This window comes from Coturnix japonica, chromosome 1, assembly GCF_054131305.1.
Source record: "Coturnix japonica strain WE chromosome 1, WE-NBRP24, whole genome shotgun sequence".
In the NCBI taxonomy this organism is placed as follows: domain Eukaryota; kingdom Metazoa; phylum Chordata; class Aves; order Galliformes; family Phasianidae; genus Coturnix; species Coturnix japonica.
In genome coordinates this window covers 41,046,063-41,063,864 of record NC_140663.1, presented here as the reverse complement: position 1 = coordinate 41,063,864, position 17,802 = coordinate 41,046,063, and the positions used below count along the sequence as shown (strand labels likewise).

General features: G+C 41.5%; 1 protein-coding gene across 11 annotated transcripts in view; it reads left to right on the top strand.

Moving 5' to 3' along the window:
- NR2C1 (nuclear receptor subfamily 2 group C member 1) overlaps positions 1–17,802 on the top strand; it is a 31,862-nt gene that overhangs the window by 5,334 nt on the left and 8,726 nt on the right. For 3 of the 11 annotated variants that reach the window (XM_085514995.1, XM_085515001.1, XM_085515002.1), the window contains 9 exons: positions 247–429; positions 1,911–1,986; positions 5,941–6,048; positions 10,319–10,549; positions 13,740–13,821; positions 15,892–16,071; positions 16,265–16,412; positions 16,494–16,581; positions 17,559–17,743. In XM_085514995.1, the coding sequence (XP_085371121.1) occupies positions 1,933–1,986; positions 5,941–6,048; positions 10,319–10,549; positions 13,740–13,821; positions 15,892–16,071; positions 16,265–16,412; positions 16,494–16,581; positions 17,559–17,743 (1,076 nt within the window). In that variant the 5' untranslated portion in view covers positions 247–429; positions 1,911–1,932. Of the gene's footprint in view, positions 1–246; positions 430–1,910; positions 1,987–5,940; positions 6,049–10,318; positions 10,550–13,739; positions 13,822–14,089; positions 14,217–15,891; positions 16,072–16,264; positions 16,413–16,493; positions 16,582–17,558; positions 17,744–17,802 lie in introns of those variants that run through there. The other 8 variants (XM_085515009.1, XM_085515015.1, XM_015858371.2 and 5 more) reach the window with 6 other exon arrangements.

Below are 17,802 nucleotides of genomic sequence, written 5' to 3'. Positions count from 1 at the left end.
ACTAATGTGTACTAGGAAGAACCCGAGGAATGTAGCAAATGACCTCAAATTCTTTGCCAAGTGAAGGATTTTGTACTTGTTTTCAGTGATGTCGTGTATATAGTTTTACATTGCTTCCTGTGCATGTACTTCAGCATGTGGACCAGAAGTCTGCCAGACCACTTTGTGGTCATATACGTTGCCTGGTTTGTTTTTGGAGCTGCCCGTTGCTTTATTTTCATCCTCTTTTTCTTGTTTCTTCACCAGGTTCATCCATAAGATTCCAAAATAAGTGTGTCTAAACTCCAAGGCTCACCTCACAGCAGTTTATAGAGCTGTGCGAATGCATGGGAGACTTCAGATGGCCTAAGTGGACATCATTCTGTGGCTGTGGAAAGGGGTGATCCTACAGTTCCAAGCCACCAGTGGTGCAGCAGTAGCGTTTTTATGGTAATGTAATGAGTTAAGTCATTCATTGGGCTGAAAACTAACACAAACTAACATAAAGCTTTGCTTCTGGCTATGAGGTCACAGATATACCAGTGCTGGCATCCTTTCTTCTAAGCAGGAGGGAGGCTAACTTTTCACATGCTCTGATAGTGATGGGAAAAGACTGAACAATTTTAAAGAGGAGAGATTTAGCTTAGGTGTTAGGGGGAAAGTCTTTCCTCAGAGGGTGGTGAGGTGTTGGAACAGGTTGCCCAGAGAATTTGTGGGTGCCCCATCGCTGGAGGTGTTAAGGACCGGGCTGGATTTGGCCCTGGGCAACCTGAGCCGGTGGGGGACAGCACTGCCCATGGCAGAGGAGTTGGAGCTGGGTGGGCTTGAAAATGGTCCCTTCCTGCGAAGCTGTTCTGTAATTCCACTTAAGAAAACATCTGTTGGAATACAGTATCACAGCATCACAGTCTCACAGTCTTGTGCGGGTTGGAAGGGACCTTAGAGATCATCGAGTCCAACCCCCGGGATTTGAGCCCCTGTGTAGCAGAGCGGCACTTCTACCACTTGCGCCACAGGGGGATTCGAACCGGGCATCAGCAGGCTTGAAAATCTTTCCTAGTGGTTGTTCTGTAGATAGTTCCTAGAAGTGCTAGCAAAGTTAAAGGGGGAAAATCAATTGATTGTACTTGTTATATGTACAGCTTTCCTACGTACATAACTACTTCTATTAACACTAACTTTCTGCAATGTAAAAGCTATATAATTCAAATATATTCTGTATTTGAAACAAAGTAAATATTGTGTATAGATAAATCCTTTAATGTAAGAGTACTGTCTTGCCTTGTATAAGTGTTCCTAATACAACTTGTGTCAGAAAATGAAGTGTAGTGCTCCATAATTTGTGTCTGTTCCTTTCACAAACTGCCTAATGAATATCTGGACATAGATGCCCAGACAAACAAGGCGTACGTCTGGATACTTAATGCTGCATTACAGCAGTAATGTATTAAATCCTAGAAAATTCTTCTCATGAAGATCTGGACTTCTTACCCTGTAACCGTAATACTGATGCTAAGTGCAGAATTGGCCTTCAGACACTCTTACTTGCACAAATGGATCCGTGTGTATTTAGAAGTTAAATTTTTTGCCCTTGATTTGCATCAACAAAATTGGCCAGGTTCTAGTTTTAAGGTGTTAATTATGTCCCTGCTAATGTCAGGGCCAATAATAACCTTCTGTTCTCAGGTAGTTCATTATTTGTGAGAATAGTGAGGGAAAATGTGAGTTGAGTACAAAGATACAGAAGGTTGCCAATAGGAGATAATTTATTACTTTCACAGTATAATTAAGCTTCACATTTTGCAGGGATGTCACCTGCAGACAATTATGAGTGTGATTTACGTCTATGGACCCTATTTTCCCGAAGGTGTTTTTTATTAGAAAGGCTGTAGATGTTAAGCATCTTCTTTCCTTTTTTTGTTTTTTGACAGGAAATTCTGGTGATTAACAGTCATGGCAACCATAGAGGAACTGGCCCATCAAATTATTGAGCAGCAAATGGGAGAGGTACAGAATTTTTTCATCATATTTAGGAGGCATTGAATAATAAAATGGACAGAGTAAGATGTAAAAATCCAGGTCCCAAGAGAAAGTAATTCTTAGTACACTCCAAGCTTCAGGAGACCCTCACATGGAAGATGAACTTATTGATTACTATCAAAGTTGTCATTATATAGTTGTTACATTCCAGTTACAGAATTCATTCGTTGTCACTTTTGTTCTTATAAGTAAAGGCTTGCTATGGTCTGCATTGTAAAATATTGGTTGACATTTGGTGTAAGTCAGAGGGAAACTGAACTCTTTCTGTTGGCTCCTGTTTTTCATTTCCTTTAACCTATATACAAAGCCTGCATACTGCAGCCAAAGAACTTCCAGAGATGCACAAGCAGTTTGGAAGTGTGAATCAGTGTATACATACTTAACTAGAACATTCCATCATTAGCAGTGCTTTAAATTAGATAAAAGCAGAAAACAACATTTATTAGCTTGAAATATCCACTCTTGGTTCTCTGTCTAGTACTGTGGATAGGATAAAATTTCAAGTAATTTTAGTTCCTCTTGGTCTTGATTTCAAATGTAACAGCTGGGGACATGCAGAATGGTAAATCTGTATTAATTCTTATGCTTTTCAGTATTGTAGCATCTGAGAACTACTAAGGTAGTTGTAATTTTTTTTCTTTCTCTCCCTTTTCCTCTTTATAGGGGGGAATGGTGTGTGTAGCGTAGCTTTGTTTGGTAGGATAAGTCCTTGGGGAAGCCTAGGTGGGGCTGTAATTCCTGTTTCTTGTCTTTTGGAAACTGGCTGAAGCATGTGTTCCAATTGCAGAGGAGGATGGCAAGTTTAAATGATGATGCTTAGCTTCGTTGAGAGTTGTTCTCAATTTCATAATACGGTTCCATGAGACAGAGAGCTGATCTGGTGTCCCAGTGCGAGAAGAAGAGCAGGGTCTTTCTGTGTTCTGCACCAGCATCTGGCTAATACAAATGGAAGGCTTTCTGCTGAAGTGATGAGTTGAGTAGGTCTGGAGAAGGATCTAGTGGGGTACCAGAGGCAGTCTAAAGGAGATGACTGGTAGCCATCTTTTCATACTACTCATCATCTTTTGCTGAGTTTGAGATAATTCACATTTCTACACCTGGGGCACATTGCTTGATTCTTGTAGGAAATTCATTTGATCCATCAGTGTTGAACCTTTTGGCTTGCTTCGGCTACATTTAGTGAACAGACATTGTCTTGGGCTGTATATATCATAGAATCACAGAATCATGAGGTTTGAAAGGACCTACAAGATCATCTAGTCCAACCATCCTCCCATTACTGTTGCTACCACAATCCACTAAACCACTTCTCATAGCTCCTCATCCAGACGCCTCTTGAACACTGCCAGGGATGGCGGCTCCACCACTGGGCAGCCATTCCAGTGCCTGACCACTCCCTGAGAGAAAAAGCTTTTCCTTATATCTAATCTAAACCTGGTCTGGTACATCTTGCAACCATGTCCTCGGGTCCTGTTTGTTGCCTGGGAGAAGAGGCCAAACCCCTCCTCATCACAACCTCCCTTCAGGAAGTTGTAGAGTGCGATGAGGTCTCCCCTGAGCCTCCTTTTCTCCAGACTTAACAACCCCAGCTCTGGTCCCATTATGTATATGTATATATATCCCATATATCCCATTATGTATACATATATACCACATGGAGGTCACACTAAAAGAAATGCCTCCCATTTATTTCCATGGAAAAGACAGCCCAGCTGAAAAGGACTTGGGGGTACTGGTGTATGGCAAGCTGGACATGAGGCAGCAGTGTGCTCTTGCAGCCCAGAAAATCAACTGTACCCTGGGCTGCATCAAAAGAAATGCAGCCAGCAGAGTGAGGGAGGTGATCCTGCCCCTCTGCTCTGTGCTGGTGAGACCTCACCTGGAGTACTGCGTCCACATGGGGAGTCCTCAGTACAGGAGAGACATGGGCCTGTTAGAGAGCATCTAGAGGAGGGCCACAGAATGATCCAAGGGATGGAACATCTTCCTGTGAGGACAGGCTGAGAGAGATGGGGGTGTTCGGCCTGGAGAAGAGAAGGCTGCAGGGAGACATGAGGACAGCTTTTCAGTAACTGAAGGGAGGCTCTAGGAAAGAAGAGGACAGATTCTGTGGTGGGATCTGTTTGATAGGACAAAAGGAAATGATTTCAGACTACAAGAGGGGAGATTTAGGCTGGACATAAGGGGAAGGCTTTTTATAACAAAGATGGTGAGGCACTCAAACAGATTGCCCAGAGAGGTGATGGGAATCCCCACCTCAGCATCCCTGGAGCCATTCCAGACCAGTCTGGAGCAGGCTCTGAGCACCCTAATCAGCTGTAGATGTCCCTGCTCATTGCAGGGGAGTTAGACTGGATGGCCTTTAAGGGTCCCTTCCAGCTCTAAGGATTCTATGATTCTGTGGTTCTAATTCCAAATTCCTTTATCAACATGGAAAGCACAGCTGTGTATTCTCTGCTGTTCAGAGCCCTGCGTTTAGCCAGTGTATCTAAATGATTTGCTGTCCCTTGAGTCAGCACTGCACAGCACTGTCCTCCCCATGACCTGCTTTCAGTTGACAAAGCATTAACAGCCCACTGCCTGACTGGGCTCTGCAGGGAACAGCCACTGCCTTTACAGTGTGGGGAGGGGATGGACCGCATGCAGCCTGTGGGCTGGGAGTTGGACATGCCTGATGTAACCTGTGGTGCTGTATGCTGGATATGTGGTGCTTTGTTCCCACAGACCTTTCAGATAACAAAGGAAAGCTGCATATTTGTCTAAACAGAATCTATTATAAACAAACAAAACATAGTCTTTAGCAACTTGTGTGGTTACTCTGATCAGTATGTATGCATGTGTGTATGTATGGGTGGACTTTTTTTTGTCCTTAAGCAAAGTGATTGTATTGTGTCCCTTCTGAAAGTGTTCACCTGCATGAAAAATGTGGTATTTTTAGCAGGCAGTGCTCCAGGTATTTTGGGTTGTAGTCTGACAGCCATTTCTTTTGGTGGTGCAGGTGATTTAAGCAGCAAACCCCTGTGCCCCCAGCAGATTAATCTCACTGTCTCATTTTCAAGGCCAGGCTGGATGGTGCTGTGAGCAACCTGGTCTAGAGGGAGGTGTCCCTGATTATAGCAGGGGGTTGGAACTAGGTGATCTTAAAGGTCCCTTCCAACACAAACCATTCTATGATTCTGTGATTTGCTCTGATGTATCTGCTTCTGAGCATTGTGGAGATCCGGCCTGAAGGTTTGACCTACACTAAAAATAACCCGTGTCTCTCTTTTGCTGCACTATTTTTTGACTTTCATCAATGTCCTGTTCCAGATCGATGAATGGCTAAACAACTCTACCAAGCTAAAGGGACAGGATCAAGTAGGTTATAATAGCTGGGACTGGTACCAAAGGCAATGCATTCCTGGGTAAAACTAAGTTGATTGGTGTTTGTGTTTCTGCTGGAAGGGGAAGTTTTGCTTCTTATCCTACTCTTTCCTCGATTGCTGTGTCTCCACTCCAGAAATTATTCAGCAGTTTTATATAAGCCTTTAAGATAAGAATATATTAGTTTAAATGTAATGCAACTACAATGAAAGGCACTGTGTTCAGTAATAAGTCAGAAAATACTCAGTCGGATGGACTGACATGGATTTGTCAACAACTGTTCTGCTCAGTGTTCCTAAATGTCAACTGAAGGTACTTATAGAGTGGCTTTAGAACGCTGCCATGACCTGAGCTTCTTAATCAGCAAAATTACACTATTGAATTAGATGCAAATGCAAGCACTCGTGTTCCTCACACCATGTCAGCCCTTTCCTTAGCTTCGTGCAGAGATATCAGAAGTTGGTAAAACCTTATGATAGTACATCCATTAAGGCAGTGTATCTCTCCTTAAGGTACCCTATCCACTGCCAATCTATTACGTTCATTTATTCTTTCTAGATTACCCATTCCCAGGGAGCTGTTACACAGACACTAATGGATGGGGCAGCACAACGAATACAGATCGTCCCTTCGGATTCAGGCCTCTCCTTACCACAGCGTATCCAGGTATGCTTCATCCAATATATTTTAAAAGCAGCCATGAAGTCTTTATTTTCACCAACTTTTGTTTATGGTTCTTTTTTATTTGCTTCATTTTATTGTCTGAAGTGTAAATATTCAGTCCTGGGTAGCAGAGATTATTTATAAACAGGAGCAAAAACATTATTCCAATGCTTGTTTTGTTTCTTATTTTCTTTTAAGATTTTTAAGAGGTACAAAAATAATAACTGTTAATCCTAAAGCTAATAATGCTGCTCTTTACAAACTGGATACATTTAGATTGGGTAATTCAGCTGAGTTGTTGGAATGTTTCAACCTTGTGGAGCAGAGATGGGAGGAAAACTGCCTCACACTGTTCATACAAGTCATGGGAAATGAAAGGGCTGCCTAATCTCTTAAGTGCATTAAAGCATGTTGGCTTTTGGCCACCACAACCAATGCTGTACATCCCAGTAAGCTAATTTACAGCTTAACCAGGCAATAGGCTCCAATTCAAGCAAAGGTAGGAATTTTTTGGCAGTGTGGGTAGTCAAACCATGATAAGCGCAGCTGTGTGTATATGGAGGTTAGCAAGATCTGGGGGTGAGATTTTATATTTTGTGCCTTAAAAGTCGATGCAAGCCCTTGCAAGCTTTTTATTTTTGAATTTCCTCCTAGAGGGAAATATCAGCTGCAGAACAGAGTTTAAAGATATTCCGAGGTTCATGTTGTTGCATACAGAACCGCTAGTTTGTGAGCCAGCTGCTATTATAGCCACGGTGGCCTTTACTTTTGCTGCTTCATTCTTCAGCTCTTCTCACTATTTTTTCCTGCTTCAGTGCATTGCAATCGAGCTTTGCCCTGGCTTTCAAGATTCTTCACAGGCAGCCCGTACACGATCCCGTGTTTTGTTTTACTACTTCTTGTACTCCGGTCCTGGCACCAGTCTTACCTATCCAGCAGGTCATTATTCTTTCAGCTACCTCCGCTCCTTTAAATGGTTCGTGTACAGCTGTACCTTAATTTATATTAATTGTTTAAGTGCTGTCTCTTTATACTATTTCCTCTGTCAATATATGTATGTTGTGCAGCTGAACACCACACAGCCATTCAGTCACTGCTGCAGGTGGGATGAGGGAGGGAATTGGAAGCAAAATAGGACTGTGGGTTGAGATAAACTATTTACTAAGACAGAAGGGGAAAATGGAAAGAAATATGTGATTATAACAATATATAAATAGCCGTAATACAATTATTTGCCACCCACTAACCAACATATAGCAACACCACAACTGCTTGCCAGCCCATGGCCCACCTACAACACAGTGTCTCACCACCCACCGACTGATGCCCTGCCAATCCCCACTCAGTGGCTGCCCCCAGCCCTTGTAGTGCAAAACTGTTTAATGTAATTCCAGTATCAGGGCCTGAGTGTAGGCTGACACATAAAACCATGGGCCTCTATTGCCTAACAGCAAGACAGTTATGTTGTTTCTAAACCAGTGTCAGTTGTCTAAACCCTTGTGTCAGCTTTTGGGGCAGGGGTAGGGTAGAAGAGCAAACTACATTTGGACATCTACATCTACTGCAAATATCATGAGCACAGAATTATTTATAGAGACAGTTTTGTTCTGGGGAACTTTCTATAGTTTTTGATCATCCCAGCTAGCTGGAAGATGACTTGTTTCTATTGCAAATACTTTGTCCCTTGTCTTTTTTTTACCACACTCGACAATCCTTGCTTCAAAGTGGATGGCAGGTGCCTTGGGGTAATGGTTTTCTTTTGCTATGTTTGAGACAGCACTCAGGAGAATGATGATGTCCTTCCTGCAGTAGGCACCTACAAACATGGCAGCAATATAAATAATAACAAACTGATATTGAGTAATATGTAATTGACTACAGCAGTGAGAACTGACAGCCAGCTGAAAACACCTTCCTTCCCATCTACCCTCTTCTACCTTTTCCCTTCAAACAGGGAAATGGGTGTTGCAGTCCATAATGTGTCCCTCTCTGCCACTGCTCCACATGAGGTCCGTCCCACCAGATGCCATCCTTCCCAAACTGATCCCACACGTGCTTCCCACAGGCTGCAGCTCTCCAACCATTGTCCCAGTGCAGCTCCATACCATGGGGCCCACCCTTTGTGCACTTCCCATTTGAGTCCCATACCAGGGGCTCCTGCATGTCTGCTGGGCTCCATCTGGTACCCGTGGGCTGCCAGGAGTTGCCCTTCTCCTCTGTGGGCCTCTCCTGTGCTGCAGGGAGCTTCTGCTCCATGCCTGGAGCACCTCCTGCCTTCCTCCTGCACTGACCTTGGTGGCTGCAGGGCTGCTTCTCTCACATTTTCTCACTCCTCTCTCCCAGCTGCTGTTGTGGGGCAGTTTTTTCCTTTCCTATCTGCTCTCCCAGAGGCACACCCAGCATTTCTTATGGCTCAGCTCTGGCAGCAGTGGGTCCCTTTTGGAGCAGCTGGATCTGGCTCTGATCTGACATAGGGCAATGGTGGGCTCTGCTCACAGAGGCCATTCCCTGCAGCCCCCAGTTACCAAATCCTTGCCACCTAGAGACAATGCATAGAAAAGTTGGATGTCATGTTATTACATTTTCAAATCCCTGGGCTTTTTTTTAGGCTAGTGCTCTGTGTTTAAACATGTTTTTGGTTATTCCTACAACAGTAACAGGATTATTGTGATACTCAATTTATTGAAATTCTATTCAAACAAAAGTCAAAATATGTTACCAGGCAAGGCAAGGAAGGAAAAGAAAAAAATTACTATCTTACCATCCGGGCTTTTAAATGAAATAGACACAAGAAAGATGTTTCTAAGCAGTCAGCCCTGAGCTGTTACAGTCCTTTATAACACAGTCCCTTTGGCAACGCTGAGTTTCACATTATTAAGAAACATCATGTGTTGTCTTTGGGGCCAGGTGAATTTTCCTGAGAAGTGGTTTTCTTTTCCTCTCTGATTGTTTTCTTTTACCTCACCATTTGAAGCACCTGAACTCGGGCTATTTTAAGGTGGTTATATTTTGAGCTGCTCCATTTTCTAAGTCCCATTTTGATTCAGGTGGAGTGAGACACACCTTCAATATGAGTATCTATTAAAGAGAAGGTAGATATTCAAGCAAGAGCACAGTGTTCTGTGTTTAACTTAGTACATGCTTGCACCCAGTTGAGGATTACATGCGTTGGATTTCTCCTTATCCCAAAGGAGTAGAGGTGCTTGGAGGTGGGGAGGGAACACTGGGTAATTGATGCGGTAATATTCTGGGTAATAGACAAAAATGACATGAGAAAGAAAGGTGATAATAATGAAGAAAAATGGAATGTGAGGAATAACAGGAAAGAAAGGAACCGAAAGGGTAAAAGAGTTTGGCTGCTAAGGAATCAGAAGGGAACTGAAAGAGGAAGTAAAGGACTGCTGTAGTCATTGGTGGCCCTGAATATGTGGATGTCTGAAAACTGAATGGAAAACCCTTTATTCATCATATTAGTGACTGCTGTGGGGTTTTTGTCCTGCCGTGCTAACCTAAAGCCCCATCTCGTGACAGCTGAAGTTCTTGTTTTATATTTTTAACCCTTGGAATTGTATAATTGTAGCCTAAATAAGTTTTAAATTGTGCTTTGCAAAGAACAGAAGTCGGACACCTAGAAGTGGTATTAGCAAATTCTATGGGAGGGAGATTCTATTCTATCTAATTCTATGGAGGGAGATTCTGTTTTACTTGCATATTTGATTTAGGAGCATATCTGTAAAAAAAGAGCGAAAACCCTGAAGCATAAAATGTTGATAAACATGCAACAAGATTTTTTTGCTGTTTGATACTTGTCTTCTTTCACTTTGAAGCATGAAGTCGGTGCTGAAGGATGTTCCTTGTGCAGCATCCCAATGTGGGAGGTGCTCAGCGCTGTGCATGGCGTGCAGTGAGGTCAGGAGTTAACATTTCTCAGGACCTTGTGGGTCTCAGGGCTGATTTACACACACCTCCATTTCTGGGTGCTGTAATTGTCGGCGGGTTTGGTAGCATTGAAAAAACGTGTAAAACTTGGATTTTAATGCAGGCTTTGATTTCAAACACAAGGGTGACTCGAGTGCGTTTAAAAGCCAGTGAAAATCCTAGATTTTGCCTGAGTTGATGTAACTCTTGTGTGACAGAGGGGAAGACAGTCCTTTTGTAGGCGTTATGCTTCACTAATGTTAAGGGCAAAATCCCAGTTTTCTTCAAACGCCCAGGCTGGGCCCCAAAGGTGATCTGAAATTACCATAACGATTTGAGATAAATGTATTATTAGATTGTCACAGATCAGCAGACGGGCCAGAAGATTCAGATTGTTACAGCACTTGATCAGAGCTCAGCAGGCAAGCAGTTCATCCTAACAAATCATGATGGCTCTACCCCAAGCAAGGTGATCCTTGCCAGACAAGATTCCACTCCAGGAAAAGTTATCCTAGCAACTCCAGATGCTGCAGGTGTCAACCAACTGTTTTTTGCATCCCCTGATATATCTGCACAACACATCCAGGTAGATAATCCACTTTATTTGATAATTTTGATTCAAATGGAATAAGAAGAGATGTTTGATTTCCAAATATGTATGTCTGGGTTCTCCTTTTTTGAGGTTTTTCTTTTGTTTTTTTTAACGCTCTCCTTTCCCTTGCTCCAGGAGTTAGCATCGCTGCTTACAAATTACAAGGAAAACACATTTTTTTGGTAAACGTGCTGCTTTTAACATTTATATCCTGCTATGTGAGATTAGAAAGAATTCTGTTACTTTTATTACCATTTCCAGCTGTACCAACAGTCCTTTTTATTGTTGCTTCATTGACTCTCCCTCTGTATTCATCTACTGAAAAAATCATCTTTTCATTCTTGTCTTTATCACGCCACATTTCCTTCTACTTGTTTTCCTTTCCATACGCCGTTGTTCATGCACTGTCCGCTGCTGTGTGAATTATATTCCAAGGCAGTTTCTTAGACTATAAGTAGGGAAGGTCGCTCCTCAGTGGCAGTGGGAAAGTAACACTAAAATTCTGCATTTACAAAACCCCAAATGGTTTGAGATTGTCACCAGTCAGGGTTGTAGCTCCCTAAACTGATCCGCACTGCTCTTTACTCCTACACACACTGTATGTGCTGCCTCCTTAGTCGTCATACTCTCCAGTTTCAAGCCTTCTGCCCAGTATCCCCAGCTGAGCAGTGTTCAATGGTACTGATTCCAAGGGTGTGAAGAACATGCACAGAAGATCTGGGAGATGTGAGCTCCTTCTACATGAAGTAGGGTATTACAGCACTTCAGCTACTGCATAGTTATTGCACGTTGATCTACCCATGTACATGTATTCTGATGGTGAAGTACATCGGTGTGGCAGTCCAGGAGACAGGAGAGTAGCTGCCATCTCTTACACCCGTATAGTGGTCAGAAATGGGTGCTTAAGTGTTACAAACTGGGCAAGAAAATAACAGTCCTGAGCATATCCTTCCCCTTCCTTTACTTGATGATTTAGAGGGACCTCCTGACCTGGAGATTGCAGTGAGGCTTTCTTTGATAACTGCCATTAAAATTAATGACTTCTTTGTTATTTTTAACGGACCATTCTATCAGACTGTTTGTGTCTTGGTCTGTATTATAGCCTATGGCAGTAAAAGCTAAAAGAAGTAGAAAGATTCTATTGCTTCTATAAATCACTGTCATAGCTCCTTCAAGTAATCTCTTTTCAGATGGAGAATCCCAATCTTTCCCTTTACTGTTTTTCAGGGAGCCAGTCCACAACTGTGATTCACATGTTGCATGTGTTGTGGAAGCAGTAGCAAAAAGCAATTGAATGGGAATTTCAGGGTGTGTCTTTGTGTTTTAGGTAAACTTCAACCAACCTTTAAACAGCAGGGTTCAATCTGAAGTAATCCTCAAAAGGAAGTTGTTTTCAAAGAGAGTTTAAAAGATGAGAAGTGTGCTACGCTGGTGTAAAGGCTGACATATCCAGGGGCAGTCTGGATAACAAATTAACAGCTTTGTAGTAGTTTTGATTGTACATTTTGGGCAACGTAGAAAGGTCTGAGAAACAGCAGTCTGTGCTCTCACTTCAGTTAGATTGTTCTATCGTCAGCTGGTATGTAGGTGCAGAGATTGTACTTCACTGACTTTCAGTAAGGATGAAAAATAGTGCCATTGATGTGCTTTTCAACTCCATATTCTTTGGGCTCTTCCATCCTTTCTGTTCTAAACAGTCTTTCATCTGCAGTTTTGCCTTTCTTGTCATTCTTCTTATTTCATCTCCTTCACTTGAAATACTCATTCATTTCCTACACTGAAAATCTCTCCTTTATTGCATCTTGTCTTTACATTGACACTTTGCAAGGCTCTTTCTCCCATCATCTGTTCCACCTTCAGTGTCCCTTCAACTCAATAAACATTTTATTCTACACATTTGAAGTCAGTTGGTGAGCTCTGTGTGTCCGGGATTTTTATCTCCTCCTGGGCCAAATTCTGTAGTCCTTCCTTATGTGGAACTTACAGCTTCAGGGCAGCAGGTTTCATCTATGGAAGGACTTCAGATTTGCTCATATATTTGATATAAGATCACAAACACGTATAATAATAATAATGGAAAATCGAACAAAACAAGAGGTCAACGTTCTTTAACTTGTCATGATGATTTTTCTTGAGATGTTATATTGAAAGAAAAACTTACTAGGTGAATTTCTGAGACAGTGTTATTAATAAAGGCTAACTAGAAAGACTTGTTAAACATTCCCTTATATAAGCCTATACTGTTTTCTATTTTCTCTTTGGAAGATGAAGTATTTATCATCCTGCAAGTTTCCCTTCTTGATATCAGAGGTCCTGTCTTGAATAAGGATAGAGAGAACGAGGGTGTCAGCCTTCCCATTAAGATGCCACAGAAGTTAGAAACTCGTAACATTTCTAAATGATGTCACTTTTTAATCAGAAGGATGTTCTGTTTCCCGCTTTATGTTATTGTCCAGATGATTCTTGCTTGCTGCTGCTTGTTGTGGTCATGTGGGTTCCTTTTTTATGTTTGTTATTTCTCCATGCTTTGCTTATCTCATTGAGACGGATCTTTTTAAGGTCCAAATAGAAGGCCACAGTGCCTGCCCTATGGGCCTGAGGCGCCAGAGAAAAATGAGTAAGACGTGAATGCAGTCACAATGTCAAACTGTTACTGAAAAGCAAAGCATAATTCATATAATTGATATCAATACTTGGTAATTGATGGCACTGTTTAGAATTAATTTTCTGTCAGTCCACCATCTGTGTCTGTTATTAAAAAAAGAATGGACAAAAGGGAATGTAGAAATCACAGCCACTCCATGGCATTTTTTTAATGCTTTTGCCTCTTTCATACTATGATTAAGCCATTAGAATGTAAATAGAGAACTCGACAAAAGGTTTGTATTCAACAAAATGAGTATGCAGAGGATAAATGGTTTTGAAAGCGTCAGCCCATTTTGCAGGGGTGGTATTTAAATAAAAGGAACTCTTGCAATCTTTTTGGAAGCATTACAGGTAAAACTTTGGTTCCACCCACTGGGAGCACAGCGCATGGCAGGTACCTCTGCTCCTTTGTGTCCGTGTAGGCTCATAGTCTGCTGATTTGGTCCCTTATCTTAAAAGAAATCACAAGCGTGATTTACTGCAGCGTTTCTTGATGGTGGGAAAAATAAAAGTGACATTATTTTCTACTTTCTTTCAGATTTTAACAGACAACTCTCCCAATGAGCAGGCCCTAAATAAAGTGTTTGATCTGTGTGTTGTGTGTGGAGACAAGGCCTCAGGTATTTCACTTCCTTTTTTTGTTAACAGGGTAGTGCAATTTTATAACAGCAGTTAAAAGTTTTTCTTAAGGGATGTAACAGTCTGCATACATAGAAATGCACTTATGTACACGCACAAACAGAAAAGATAGGCTGCCTTTTTCAGCGGAGAATGAAACTAAACGTTTCTCTAAGGTCTGTGGGAGGGACGTGTTTACTTCTGTTTTACTTTAGAAATTCAATATGTTTTTTCTACCGGATAATTTTTGCCTTTTTTTCCTTAGGCTAATACGTTTTATTTTGTATTGTAAAAATTGGCTGAAAAAATGACTTAGGTGACTTGCTGTTAAGAGCTTGTTGTTACTTAAAAGGAGATGATGCAATGAGCTTTGTTATTGTTGTCAAGTCAGAAACAGGTGAGAAACCTTTTAATTATTTAAAGTATGAAACCAACAGGTAAAGAAGATTTTGTAGGTAGAAGTGCCAACGTGAGGTGTCTGCGGGACAGCTCGTTATTTGAAGAACTGTTATTAGAACTGCAAAAGTGCTTGATAGCTCTGGTTAAAAATTCGCAAATTCACTGGCAAAATAGAGCGCTAAGGTAGGAAAAACGTTTCACGCACTAAATTTTGCGTAATGGTAACAAGAGATTGGAAGGAATTAGGGTGGGAGTTCTGTACTGGAGAACTCTGATGCTTTTCCAGCTCTCCCTCACATTCCTTTGGCATGTGTGCCTGCCACCAGGTATTTCAGATCTGTCAGAGCTGAAATTACTGAGAGGGTGCCTTGTCTGTCTTAGAAAGGAGAGCTGAAAACTCCTTTCTCTTTTCACTTGGTGATGCAGTGTAAGAGAAATGAGATGTTAACTTGGCTCTTTACTTGTCTAGATAGAACATTCTTATGCTTTATCTGGTTGAAATCTGCATGGTGAGCGTTCAGCAACAAGATCAAAATGTGGTAACTGCAATTAAATACTTCCTTTTGGGAAGCAATGGGAATGGAAGGCAGAGAAGGGAAGTAGATAACGTTAGGATTTCATCATGAAAGCCAGTAGGATGTAGCAGAAACTGCTTAAAAAGGAAACAATCTAAAAACTTTCTACTGAAGCCAAATTTAGCTTAAAATTGTAGCTCCTCTACATGTATGTCAGATTCCACCCTTCACAAAATAAATTTTTGCCAAGTATAAGGAGTAAGACAATAAGATAAAACATAAAATCTGGCTGGCGTGCTCCAGCTGGGAGAGCTCGTATGGATCCCCAGCACAGGGCTGGAGTGTACTGTGAGAGGTGGGTGATCCCAGCAGCGGTTTGCTCTGGCTTGACCCATAGATACTGAGCCATGGTAATGAATTGTCAGGTGTGCCTTCATCACAACTTGAGCTTTCGAGTAGTATTTATAATTAGTGCTAGGGAAGAATCAAAACAATTTATTTCTGAGAAATAATGAAACTTGGCTTTTTTATCTGTCGTACATCCTAGTGATTTCTATGTGCCAGTATTCTAAATTAGAAAATGCACTACAGAACAAAAACTGTTTTGAATATGGTTTAGCTCTATTAGTTTATTTCTCTCATTCAGGAGAGTTATTGAAAGAACTACTGATGTAACATTACCTGTTAGGAAAGTGAAAGGTGAGAGCATAGCTCTGAAGTGATCACTTACTTCTGACAAATACAACGTTTTCAGTTTCCATATTTCCATTATCAATAACACATAAAATTTATACTGCTGAATTTATCATGGTCTGGACTCTGGGGGCATTAAAAACATGCAGAAGAATGTATAAATTCAGAGTTTGTTCTATGTTACTGCTTACTTGTTCTCAGCTTCTTAACACTGCTGTCAGGAGGGTCAGCAAGAACTTACCAAGCAATGCAGTTATTTGTCCTTTTGAGATATGTATCCTGGTGAGGTGCTTTGAGCTAGGAATGTGTGTCACTGATATCTTTGTTGTTCTGTATCCACGTGATGTGTTTTAAGGCCTGAAACCTATGGAGAAAAAAGAGTGTTTTGAGAAAAGAAAATGTCTAAAGAAGAAGAGAGATTACAGCGTAAAGTTAACGTCACAATTTATGTTATTCCGAAACCAGGACGTCACTATGGAGCAGTAACTTGTGAGGGCTGCAAAGGATTCTTCAAAAGGAGTATACGGAAGAATTTGGTGTATTCGTGCCGAGGGACGAAGGACTGCGTCATTAACAAACACCATCGGAATCGCTGTCAGTACTGTCGGCTGCAGCGATGCATCGCCTTCGGAATGAAACAAGACTGTAAGTCTGGACAAACACCCATCATTTCAGCTGGTTGGTTGGCTATAGGGTGGTTGGTTTTTTTATGAGTTATAACCATAAACACTCAAAATGGTTATTAAAATTGAAGATTAAGTAACAGGGACAAAAATGAGGAACATTTCTTAGACTGTAATTTGTGATGTGACTTACTGGTTGCGTGTTGTTTTATTAGCTGTGCAGTGTGAGAGGAAACCTATTGAAGTGTCAAGAGAAAAATCTTCCAACTGTGCAGCTTCTACAGAGAAGATCTACATTCGGAAAGATCTACGCAGCCCGTTGGCTGCAACTCCAACGTTTGTAACAGACAATGAAACAGGAAGGTAGGTGCATTCTGCTGTAGACCAGCTACCTCTGTTTATTGAAATCACCCCAGAATTGACATGTGTGCTGTTTTGTGCCAGGTCCACAGGTCTGTTGGAATCGGGAATGTTCGTTAACATTCAGTCTGGAATTAAAAGCGAGCCTACGGTGCTGATGACTCCAGATAAGGTACATGGTGACGTGACTGATGTATTAAGTGCTTTTTATTTCCTTGCTCTAGTAATGTGCGTAGGGATGGAAGGTTGTTCTGTTCCGCTGTATCTTCCTTTTGATAAATACAGCTTTTAAAACATTGTCCAGCGTTACAGATGTCTTCTCTTCCAAAGAATGCAGTTAGCCCTCCATAGAAAGAATGTGAAAAGCTCTACCTCCTTTTAGACAGCCTTAAAGGCAGCTTCGTTTGTATTTGTATTTGGCATTTCTGACACTAGGAGGTTTTTGATTCAAACGGAGCAGGGCATTTGCAGATGTCTCATGGCTCTGGCATTATCACAGTGCAGTGCATAAATATTGGTAGTGTTTTCCCCCGGTGTTGTTTTTCTTTTTCTTTTTTTCCCCAAAGCTAATGAGAGCTGTCTCAGCAGTGATGTTTCTTCTGATGTATTTCTGAGCTGGCTTTCCTTTGTTTCCATTGTGTTGTGGGTACTGATCCACTAAAGTGATGTGATAATGGCCCTACATATGCACAGTATGAAGCTTTTGTATTTTTCTAGCCAACATTAAATCACCTCACACTGCTTTTGTGCATTTTGCCTCCTTCTGTCTGCAAACTTTTACTGCTTCCTTGTTTATGCAAGGAAGGGAAGAAGATGGCAGAAATATAATCCAGTCTAATGTAGCTTTATAATGCCAATGATGGACTAGTGAGTGGAGATGCTAGTGTTTCTCCCTGTAGCTCGCATCTGTAGCGTTCTTTCTGAGAGAAACAGATATCAGTAATGTGTAAAACTAAGTGTCTAAATGTTTCATATTCTAGAAACAGTGCCGCATCCAACTGCTGCATGATGATTTCCCATTTATTGAAAGTAATCGTTTTCATACAGGTCTATTCTCAAGCTCAGTTCTTCATTAATGTAAAAGAGTCTTCTGTTGCAAGTTAGCTACTGCCAGTAAGAAAGAATTAAAAGCCGTATTTTTTCCCTTAGGTTGAAGCCTGTCAGGGAGACTTAAGTACCCTGGCAAATGTGGTGACATCATTAGCAAACCTCAGTAAATCCAAAGATCTGTCACAAAGCAGTACAGAGCTATCTATGATTGAGAGCTTAAGTAATGGAGATGGATCGCTACCTGAAATCAAGCAAGAAGATCAAGGAAGTAGTGATGTTACAAGGTAAACTGTGTTCCACGTGAAATGTTACCCCTCCCAACAATGTCTCTGTCAGTTCAGAG